Here is an 11300-nt window from a genome sequence, read left to right as displayed (position 1 = left end):
TATTTTCAAACCCAATCCCAAATACTACTCCTAAGCTTTATCTGTTTCTTTTTCACCTTTACCTAAATCTTCCATTCATGCCCTTCGTGACCCGAACCGGAAGTTAGCTATGAAAGAGGAATTTGATGCCTTAATTGAGAATCATACTTGGGATTTGGTACCGCGTCCTCCTAATGCTAATATAATTTAGTCTTTGTGGGTGTTTCGTGTCAAGACCAAGTTCGATGGCTCTTTTGAGCGCTATAAAGTGCGTCTTGTTGGTGATGGTAAATCTCAAAGGGAAGGCATTGATTGGATAAGACTTTTAGTCCGGTTGTGAAACCTGCTTCTATTCGCATTGTTTTAAGTATTGCTCTTTCCAGGTCATGGTCTATTCATCAGCTTGATGTTAAGAATGCTTTTTTACATGGTCACTTGACTGAGACTGTTTAAATGCATCAGTCTCTGGCTTTTCGTGATCCTACTCGTCCTGATCATGTTTGTCTTCTTCGTAAGTCTCTTTATGGTCTCAAACAGGCTCCTCGTGCTTGGTACCACCGGTTTGCCACTTTTGCGACTACTATTGGATTTTCTAACAGCATTCTGATAATTCCCTTTTTGTTTATTGTCATGGCTCTGATATTGCTTATCTGCTATTATATGTGGACGATATTATTCTTACAACTTCTTCTGATTCACTCCGTGAGTCCCTTATGTCCAAACTTAGCTCTGAGTTTGCCATGAAGGTTTTGGGTCCTCTTAATTATTTCTTGGGTATTGCTGTTAATCGTACTTCTACGGGCCTCTTTCTTTCTCAACAACGGTATGCCTCTGAAATTCTTGAAAAAGCTGGCATGTCTCAATGTAATCCTGTTGCTACCTCCGGCAAACTTTGTGCTAATGCTGGTTCTTCTTGTGATGATCCTACCTTGTATCGTAGCCTAGCTGGTGCTTTGCAGTATCTTACTTTCACCCGCCCAGATATTTCATATGCTGTTCAGCAAGTTTTCCTTTATATGCATGATCCTCGCATTGAACATATGGCTGCTATTCACCGCATTCTTCGCTATGTCAAGGGTATTCTTCACTATGGTCTGCATTTATATCGTTCTAATATTTCGACTCTTTTGTCCTATACCGATGCTGATTGGGGTGGTTGTCCTAACACTCGCCGCTCCACTTCTGGTTACTGTGTTTTTCTGGGTGATAATTTAATTTTCCGGTTCGCTAAACGACAACCTACTATTTCCAAGTCTAGTGCTGAAGCTGAATATCGTGGTGTTGCTAATGTTGTTTCTGAAACTTACTGGATTCGCAATTTACTTCTTGAGCTGCACTGTCCTATTACCACAGCTACCCTTGTCTATTGCGACAATGTTAGTGCCGTCTATTTAGCTGGTAATCCAGTCCATCATCAGCGCACTAAGCATATTGAGATCGACATTCACTTTGTTCGTGAAAAAGTTAAACGTGGTGATGTTTGGGTACTTCATGTTCCATCTCGTTGACAGATTGCTGACATTTTCACCAAAGGCCTTCCTCAAGTATTATTTGATGATTTTCGTTCCAGTCTCAGCGTCTCTAAACCTTCCGATTCGACTGCGGGGGTGTATTAGAATATTAGAATATCTTAGAATAATATCTTTCGATTTCTTGCATATTTTGTATAATCTTTGTGATTGTGTAGAATATTAGGAAAATATTTAGTTTCCTAAAGTATAGTTGTAATCTTGTATATATTAACATTAATCCTAATGAGAAAGGCAACCCGAGTCATTCTTACAAATAAAACACTATTCAATCATGTTTTGACTATACATATACAAAGTTTATTTACTACTTTGTATTCAGAGGACATGGTAAAAATAAGGAGATGGAAGATTTATGTGAATGAATTGAAGAGAGAAAAAATAAACTTGTAGTTAACTAAAATGGCCAAAAAATAAAGGGTTTTGCTAAATGTTGTCATCCTTTTCATTGTATCGCTATTAATATATGTTGAATTTTCGATATTGCCTTTAATATTTCATAACTCTATCTCTCTAACTTGTCTCTAGAACATGCTCTATAATTGAACATCGAAACAATATGGTGATGAATTTGATCACCCAATTAAATACTAATTAAATTATTTCGCAACTAATGTTAATATTATTATTAATAAAACTAAAATCATTTTATGCATATAAAAATAATTAAACAAAAATTATTATTAATTAACTAAATTATTATTATTAATTAACTAAAAACTAAAACTAATTAATATTAATTGATTAACTAAAAACTAAATTATATTATTGTAAATAAATCAAGAATATTAATAAAAAAAGAAAATAAAAACATAGGTTAATTTATATCAATTAACTAACTAAAAACTAAAATTTGATAAATAATCACTCTTCTGACATAACTTTTGATAGGAAAATTACATTAATACATTGTTTGCGGCATTAAAAACTAGACTTCAAGAGATTTCCAATGATATATTATGTACCTAATTCTGACAACTGAGCGAGAAATAACGACCATTTAAAGTTTAATTCTAAAAACTAAAATTTTATATATGTTCACTCTTTTAGCGATAACTTTTGATAGGAAACTCACATTAATTCAAGGTTTGCGGTAAACTAGACTTCAAGAGCTTTAATTTCTAATGATATATTATATGTCCAATTCTGACAATCAAGAAGAAATGAAGACCAGTTAAAGTTTGATTCATTTTTTAGTATACGGGTAAATGGACCTAATCATACAAAAAGTGCGACCGGACCTCTATCTTGGTCCATTTACCCGTGTACTAAAAATCAAGAAAACTTTAACACAGACGTCATTTCTTTCTTATTTGTCAGTATTGAGCTATATCGTTGGAAAGCTCTTGAAATCTAGGTTCCAATGCTGCAATCCTTGAATTATTATGATTATCAAAATTTATGGTCAAAAGAGTGAACATGTATCAAATTTCAGTTTTTAGAAGCAAACGTTAAATGGTCGTCATTTCTCGCTCGGTTGTTAGAATTGTACTTACAATATATCGTGGGAAGGTTCTTGAAGTCTATTTTCTAATGTCGCAAACCTTGCATTAATGTGATTTCTATCAAAATTTATGGCCCAAAGAGTGAATATGAATCAAAATTAAGCACAAAAATTTTGCATTATGAACACTTTTCTTCTTTTTTGCTCCTTTTCTTTGGAAAAAAATCTTCTACCGAGCTAAAATTAAAAACTAATACCCAGTCGACTTGGCCTAGGTTGAGTCTTACAAAACGTGCGACTATGTCTATTTTCCTATTTTTTAAAATTTTGTTCTTTTTTCAATTAATAATAAAAAATAAATTAAATGTATTTTTGTAATTTCATTAAAAAGGTGGTGGCACAACGAAAAGAGTGGTGTCGATTAAGAAGTAGGAAAAGACACAACAAAATTACTACTCTTCGTTTTCTTTTATTTTCCCACTTAGAATTTTCTACTTTAGAAAATAAAAATTTAAATAATGGTTTTAAAAAATATATTAAAGAAAAAAAATATTTAAGTGAAGATTGATTTAATGCATAATTTTTTGGAAAGTTATTAAAAATTATCTCAACCATGACCTATCTGCTCAAAATAATCCAAATTATTGGTTAACTCAAAAGAATCCATACTATTGGGACATTCTTCTAAAAATAAACTAAAATATATTTTTTTATTAATATAATGGAGTATTTTCGGATTTTTTGAGAAGGTCACTCCAATAGCATGAATTATTTTAACTTAAATCATAGTGAAGATTAAATGAGTAAATGTTGAATTTTTTTAAATAATTTTCCTTGTTATTACTCTGAATTTTTATAATTTTTATGAAGCGAGTTTAGAGATATTGAGGTTTAAATTTTGCTTTGGAATACGTACAACATATAAATGAATAAGCAAAAGGAAACGAAAGATATAAAACAATCTAAAATAATAAATATGGACCTTATAAACTTAGTTAGAGATAATGAGATTCAAAAATTACTTCAAAAATTGTGATAAAATAACTAAAAATAACAGGATGTAAAACTGAGTGGAGTAATATTTTTGTTTATAAACTTATTTGGGCAATTAAGTCCTTGTCCCGTTGAAAAAGAAAACATATGAATGAGGTCATTCATGTGATAGATTTTGTGGCTGTTTAGCAAATAAGGATTTTCTAAAATGCACAAATCCAGAGTGTATGATTGATTTGAGACCCATACGTTTATGTAATATTGTAACAGGCTCAAATTTCTTAATCTTAATCTTCCGATTATTATTTTTTCGAATTCTTAATCCTTTGGTTATCTAATTCAAATCACCTTTAATTCCTAAACCTTATTCCGATTTTGTAATTTCTTTATAAGCACTAAAATATCATTTTATTATTTTATACTATCAAAAGTAAAATTTTAATATTATATTTACGGTTTTATTAAAACGTTACATTTTAATTTCGTTTCCTTAAACTAACTTTACTACTTATCCTTTTAACCTTACAACTTTGATTTAATTATTTTATACCTAAAAATTAACTATATTTTTCTTATTAACTTTAAGTATAGTTTTAACCAAAATTTTCTAAGTAAAGTATCATATTTTCATAATCAAACCTTAATCATACTTTCTCATTAATCTAAAACATTTCACTAGTATAAACTAAAACAAAAATTTGATAAACCAAAATCCTTTCTACATCAATCCATAATGTTCATCACTTACACAAGCTATCACCATTTCCTTACACAAGTTAACCTTCTTCTACACTCCAAACTTTTACACATCCACTTACACACTCCAACTCTTACACATTCACTTACACTGAAATGTTTGCCAAAATCGTTACGATGTTAAGAACGATACAAACAACAATGAACAAAACAATGTTTGATAATGTAAACTAAGCAAAAGAGACACAAAGATTTAAGGAGGTTCACCCAATGATGGCTACGTCCTCTGTGGTGTGTAGTTTCTGTTTATATTATATCAAAAGAGTATAAACAACACTTACAAAGGAAGTATTACAATTGTGTAAGAGATAAAAACAAAAGGTTATGTGTTTGGCTTAGGGGTTGTGTTTGATGTCTTTTTGAGTGAGTATGAGAGCTCTATATATAGTATTAGGTACATGCATATCAATAGCTCACTTGAATACAGAGTTAATATAGAGTAATGAATAATATGAAATAACTCCAAGAACTTGAAAGGTCGAAAACAGCATTCCATGCACATCAGAGAAACCGCTCGACTGGAACAAAGAGCTCGCTCGATCGAGCGAGCAGCAAATACCTTCTGGATGCATTCTGTCTGACCGCTCGACCAACCAATAAGGCTCGCTCGGTCGAGCGGGTAGGTCGAGCGACCATTCTGTTTCCTCTGCCAGAATTATGATCGAGCAATCATAAACCAAGTCCTTTCTACTTCTTCATTAACCTTCATTAACACCAATAATTTTCCTGAATACTCTTCCACATAATTACACCCTTTTTTATTCCACAACTCAAGAGTCACACATATGAATACACACTTTAATTGTGCACTCAAGTCACACAGGATACCATTCATAATATACACACTCTAAATCACTTACACAAGTTAACCTTCTTTTTCATACAATCTTATAAACTAAAAAGTTGCCCAAATTCCATTATAAATACCCCTCCTTAGCCATGAGATCACTTGCACCCCCATCATCAAATCTTTCTACCATTCTTTCTTATATCTTCACTTCATTAACATCTTACTAACTTTATACCCTTTTTATTTGTTGAAGAATCAAATGAAGATGGAGCTTGATCTTATCACTTCTTAAGCCAATAATCATCAACTTTTAAAAAGTCAAGTATTATCTTTTGGAGCTTGGATATCATTTTCTTTTGGGTAATTGAAGATCTACTTCTTTGAAGCTTGGAACCTTGAAGACTTTCTCTTTTGGAGCTTATTTCTTTAAGTTCTTATTTTCTTATTATTATTCTCTTACTTGGTTTAGCACCACCTTCGGAGGAAAATGGTACACATTTTCTTAACTCTCTCGTTATGTGATATTTATTTATGGTTACTCGATAATATAAAAGCATGATCAACATGATTTTATTTTAATCATTTAAACCTTACATGGTAATATTAAAGTCATATCCAGTTTAGTAATATTTTCATCAAAACAATAATACTTTTGGGACACTCGAAAAAAAAAGTAATATATATGGAAATTTTTAATTAATATGATAATATACATATACATGAATTTTACTAGTTAAATAAACTTATGTCTTTAAAATGATTCCATATCATATTGGTGTTTTGATAATTTTTTTTTTATTTTGGACTCAAGTAATTATAAAGAATTATTAATCGGTTTATCGGTAAAATAGTCAAAAAAATTTGTTAAAGTGCTTAGCGTTGTTTTTCTTGAAAACTCATTTCATTTGGATTTTGGACCCTTAATAACTTGTCGGATTATGGTTTTTTTATAGTTATGATAGATCCGTTTTACTATTTTACTGGTTATTTGATAAAATACGTTATTAAGTACTTAGAAATATTACCCTTGACTTTTATGATTATTTATTACATAATAATGACTTAGTTTAGCCTCAAGAATCTTAGTATAGCTACGAAAATTTGTTATTTAATTAATTTTAATTTATTAGATACTAGTAATTTGTTTCTATTAAAAGGGTAAAATTGTCTAAATTTTAACTAGTGAAACTTTTGACTTATAAGAATGTAAACTATTTTGGTTTAGAGTCTTGTTTGATATTGCATGATATTGATTGTATGACTCTGATAGTAAGGTAACGTCGAACCATGGACCGGCATGTAAAATCCCGGCGTCCGTGTTAGTCGGCACGTAAAATGCGGTGTCAGACAGGGGGTCCGAGAAAAACCCATCCTGTGAAGTCTCGAGCATAACAGTATTGAGAGGAGTGACGACTCCCACCATAGTTAGGGTTTAGGAATACGGTCCTCACCTAACCAGACCCTTACATATATCAGTTGTCATTATTGTTGTGATCTTGTGATGTGCTATGATGGTAAAGTTATGAGGCTTAATTGAATTTGATTAAATAAGCATTAAGGTTACCAAGTATTTAGTAGCAGTAATGAACTTCTGCAAGTATTGATAATGTAACTTAATGGCTTAGTAAAGGTCAATAATGAGTAATAACCTTCTATATTGTACTTGATGATTATTTTGTAAGCATGATTTAACTATCGCATCATAAGCTTGTTGAGAAAATTGTACTCGGCTTTATCGCTGACCGATTTAATCGGCTGTCATCCGTATTATGGATGACAGTATTTTGCAGGAAAATTTAGCTCAGGTTTCGATCCAGGCCGCAACTTTAATTTATTCTATCGAGGACTTAGCTGCATTGATTTTACTTGATGACTTTGATGACTATATTGTACTTATGTTTTTTTTTTATCGTATTTAAGCAAACCTTATTTTATATTTTCTCAGTTGTAAGATATTTTTTTAACTTATGTTTTGAACGGTTTTAGTTTAAATGGTTTTTAGCAGTTCGACGTTTTACTCTTCCGCATTATTTATCTTAAGTATAATTATTAATGTTAATTATGTATCGAGAGTGCCGCTCCTGCTACAAATATGGTGTACAAAATCATGTTTAAGTGTCTCGCTAATAGAATTAAGCCTTTATTGTCCTCTCTAATTTCTAAACAACAAAGTTCTTTCATTTCTAGGAGACTAATTACGAATAATATTCTTGTTGCTTATGAAACTTTACATTGCTTGAGGAAGAATAAGAGTGAAAATAATGGGACTATGACGGTAAAACTTGATATAAGTAAGGCTTATGATCGAGTGGAGTGGGATTTTTTGGAAGGGGTTATGAGAAGAATGGGCTTTCCTATGCATTGGATAAATTTAGTCATGAGGTGTGTGACAACTGTTAGTTTTAATGTTTGCGTAAATGGTAATTTAGTAGGTCTGATTGTTCCTAAAAGGGGTTTGAAACAAGGAGATCCACTATCTCCTTATTTATTCATTATATGTGCGGAAGGGTTAACTACTCTATTAAGAAAAAGCAAGAGGATAGGCGATTTGAATGGTATTGAAGTCATTGGAAGTGCTCCTAGTATTTCATGTTTACTCTTTGCTGACGATAGCTTGATGTTCTGTAATGCTAGGGGGTCAAAGGCTCAGAAGCTCAAGGATCTTCTAGTATCCTACTCTAATGCTTCTAGGCAAGTGATAAATTTTGATAAATCATCAATCTCTTTCAGCCCTAGAGTGAGTGAGAATATTAGGCAAGAGATTAAGGATATTTTAGAAGTTCGAGAAAAGGAAAGTGATAGTAAATACTTGGGCTTACCTTCTTTTGTGGGGAGAAAGAAAAAGGAAGTTTTTGCATATTTGAGAGAACGGGTCTGGAGTAAGATTCAAGGATGGAAGACTAAATTATTATCGAGGTCTGGTAAGGAAATTTTATGGAAATCGGTTGTTCAATCAATGCAAACCTATGCAATGAGTGTTTTTTTACTTCCTAAAAGCCTATACGAGGAGATTTAGAGGATGATGAATGCTTTTTGGTGGACATCGTTTGGGGATAAAGGGCTAAAATGGATTTCAAGGGAGAAACTTTGTATCCCAAAAAATTTGGTGGAATGGGATTTCGTTTGTTACATGAATTCAATCTTGCTCTCGTGGCTAAGCAGGGTTGGCGTATGCTGTCTTCTCCTAATTCTCTTATGACTAGAGTATTTAAAGCTAAATATTTGGCAAATCTATCCTGTTGGGAGGTGGGTACTAGTAGCAATGCTAGCTTTGTGTGGAGAGGTACATTAAAAGCTAGGAGTGTTTTAGAAAAAGGAATGAGATGGAGAATAGGGTCAGGAAGAGAAATTAAAGTATGGAGTGATAAATGGATTTCAAAGAGAAGCGATATGAAGGTTCATTCACCGACTGTGGAGGGGCTTAATGATCTTAGATTTAACGATTTGATTATAGAGGATGGAAGGAAAAGGTGGAGCTTAGAGTTATTAGGGCAATATTTCAACGAGGAAGATAGGGATTTAATCATTACTATTCCTTTGGAGAATAATTTAGTTGATGATTAACTTATTTGGGGTTTCACTATTGATGGATTATATACGGTCAAATCGGGGTATTGGGTAGCTATGGAATCAAGGAATGATGAATGGAGAAGCAAATTTATTAATGATTATATTTGGAAAAGAATTTGGGAATTAGAAGTTTCAGGGGTGGTTCGTGATTTTGCTTGGAGGGATAGTAGGGGTGTGATTCCTACAAAGAATGCAATTAAGAGAAGAATTAATTTGGGTACTGACTGTTGTGAGCTTTGTTCAAATGAAGTAGATGATATTCTTCATGTAGATGATATTCTTCATGTAGTTGGAGATTGTGTGTTTGCTAAAGAGGCTTGGGCTCACACAAATCTTGTTTTACCAATGGACTGCTTTAATGCTAGTTCTTTTCGAGATTGGATACGCGCTATATTATATCCTTGTGACAGTAGAAAAGCCGCTTTATTTATTTATTTTGCTTGGCGCCTTTCGGGTGCTAGAAATGATAGAGTTTAGAATGATACTTTAGTGGATGTTTAGTTTCTTTTTTCACAGGTGCAAGCTTATGTTCAAGACTGGTGGTTTATTAATGATAAATGTGACACATCAAAAAAGTCTAGTATTGTGAAAGCTAATTCTTGGAATGCTCTAAATCCAAACAAGTTGAAGTTTAAAGTAGATGCAACAAGCTTTAAAGGAATTAATATGTTTGGTTGGGTTGGTATTCTTAGAAATCATTTGGATAAAGTGCAAGCCACAATATTAGATGTTCACATTGGAGGTGGAGATTCAAGCATTTTGGAAGCAAAAGCTTTGGAACTTGCAATGAGATGGGCTATTGATAATGGAGTAAGTGTGTATGTTTTAAGCTTGACGCGCAAAGAGTTGTTCAAGCTGTGATAAATTCTAAAACTGATATTTCTGAGTTTGGGGTTATTATTAGTCGTTGTAGATGTCTTACTAATGATTTTATATCTTGTTCATTCTCTTTTGTATCTAGAATTTGTAACAAAGCAGCACATATGCTTGCTCGCAGGTTTCTGGAGTTTGGATGTTGTATGATATGGATGAAAAATTACCTTTCTTTCATCCAATCAATTATTTTGAGTGAAATGAAAAAGTAGTCTCTATTTATCTAAAAAAAGAAAATAAGGAATTGGCTGAGTTGTTGGTTGATTCGGCTAGTTGGAAGTGTTAATTGATAAGTCAGTTGTTTAAGTTAGCTGTTATGAGGATGTTTGGAAAAAATTATTTATTAGCTATTGGCTATTTATTATAGAAAATTTAAAGTCAAAAACCAATAAAAAATTTTAAAAAGACTAGCTTTTTTATTTTGGCTTAAAAAATCATCTGAAAAGTCATTTATCAATTGCTTTTCTTGACTGTTTGATTAACTATAAAATTAAATGTCAAAAATCAACCAAATAGTAAATAAAAAAAGGCCAAATATCAACAAATGCTCTCTATCCCACTCATTTTGCAACAATTGCCATTGTGGTTTGTTCTAACTTATCTTTCATCGTTTTTATTTTTGGACAATGACCGATCACTTTTTAATCTCAATTCTTATCCATATATTTTAACTCTCTTTAAATACTATCCATATATTTTTTTCTCTTTATTTATTATCAATATCTACTTTTTTACTTAAAAATCTCTTACTTTTTATTTGCTCAAAATCTATCCGGACAGAGAAATTACATCTTAAAAGTAAAAGTAGAAAAATAAAAATAGAAATAGAAATAGGGCATTATTACATGTAACCACCCTTTTCATTTTATTGCCACCCCTATCATAATGAAATTACGAAAATGCCCCTGGACTTAAAATTTGTTTAAAACACTTCAATCTCACTTAATAACGCTTTTATCACTTTAAAAACATTATATCAAAATTTTAAACGTAATCCCGAACATTTTTTTCGCGACCCTATATATATTAAATTTCCAGTAGCGCCCCTGCATAATATACGAATTTCAACACGGTAATATCTCTCTAAAATCTATCTAAAAACCCTCTTTGAGTTTAAACAAGCTAAAAGTTGGAATTGATTTACAATGGTTAACGAAAGCGCCTATGAATCCGATTCGGTACGTACTTAAATCGATTTGAATGTGTGTTTTTTTTATAAAAAAAAAAAATTAAAGTCTCAAAAAAAGAGCGACTGGAACATGGCTGGGTCGCACAAAACCTGCGACTGGACAGCGGTTCAGTCGCACACGACTGTAATTTTTTTTTATTTCTCTTTTTAATTTAAATTATTTTTTATTTTCTTATT

General features: G+C 31.8%; 2 protein-coding genes across 2 annotated transcripts; both read left to right on the top strand.

Moving 5' to 3' along the window:
* The first annotated feature begins 432 nt into the window (after positions 1-432).
* On the top strand, positions 433-1487 carry LOC130800994 (uncharacterized mitochondrial protein AtMg00810-like). The gene is made up of 2 exons (XM_057664740.1): positions 433-477; positions 579-1487. The coding sequence occupies exons 1-2, from the start codon at positions 433-435 to the stop codon at positions 1485-1487; spliced, it is 954 nt and encodes a 317-aa protein (XP_057520723.1).
* A 7628-nt stretch (positions 1488-9115) lies between these two features.
* On the top strand, positions 9116-9922 carry LOC130800993 (uncharacterized). The gene is made up of 2 exons (XM_057664739.1): positions 9116-9532; positions 9578-9922. The coding sequence occupies exons 1-2, from the start codon at positions 9116-9118 to the stop codon at positions 9920-9922; spliced, it is 762 nt and encodes a 253-aa protein (XP_057520722.1).
* Positions 9923-11300: the final 1378 nt, after the last annotated feature.

This window comes from Amaranthus tricolor, chromosome 15, assembly GCF_026212465.1.
Source record: "Amaranthus tricolor cultivar Red isolate AtriRed21 chromosome 15, ASM2621246v1, whole genome shotgun sequence".
Classification (NCBI taxonomy): domain Eukaryota; kingdom Viridiplantae; phylum Streptophyta; class Magnoliopsida; order Caryophyllales; family Amaranthaceae; genus Amaranthus; species Amaranthus tricolor.
The sequence above is the reverse complement of the archived record's forward strand: the minus strand, read 5'-3'. Positions and strand labels throughout refer to the sequence as shown.

Excerpts from the sequence above, each read along its gene's own strand:
- LOC130800994 (XM_057664740.1), top strand. The coding sequence starts at position 433 with ATGCATCAGTCTCTGGCTTTTCGTGATCCTACTCGTCCTGATCAT. Across the intron at positions 478-578 it reads ATCCTACTCGTCCTGATCAT|CATTCTGATAATTCCCTTTT; the intron begins GTTTGTCTTCTT and ends ATTTTCTAACAG.
- LOC130800993 (XM_057664739.1), top strand. The coding sequence starts at position 9,116 with ATGGAATCAAGGAATGATGAATGGAGAAGCAAATTTATTAATGATTAT. Across the intron at positions 9,533-9,577 it reads CGGGTGCTAGAAATGATAGA|GTGCAAGCTTATGTTCAAGA; the intron begins GTTTAGAATGAT and ends CTTTTTTCACAG.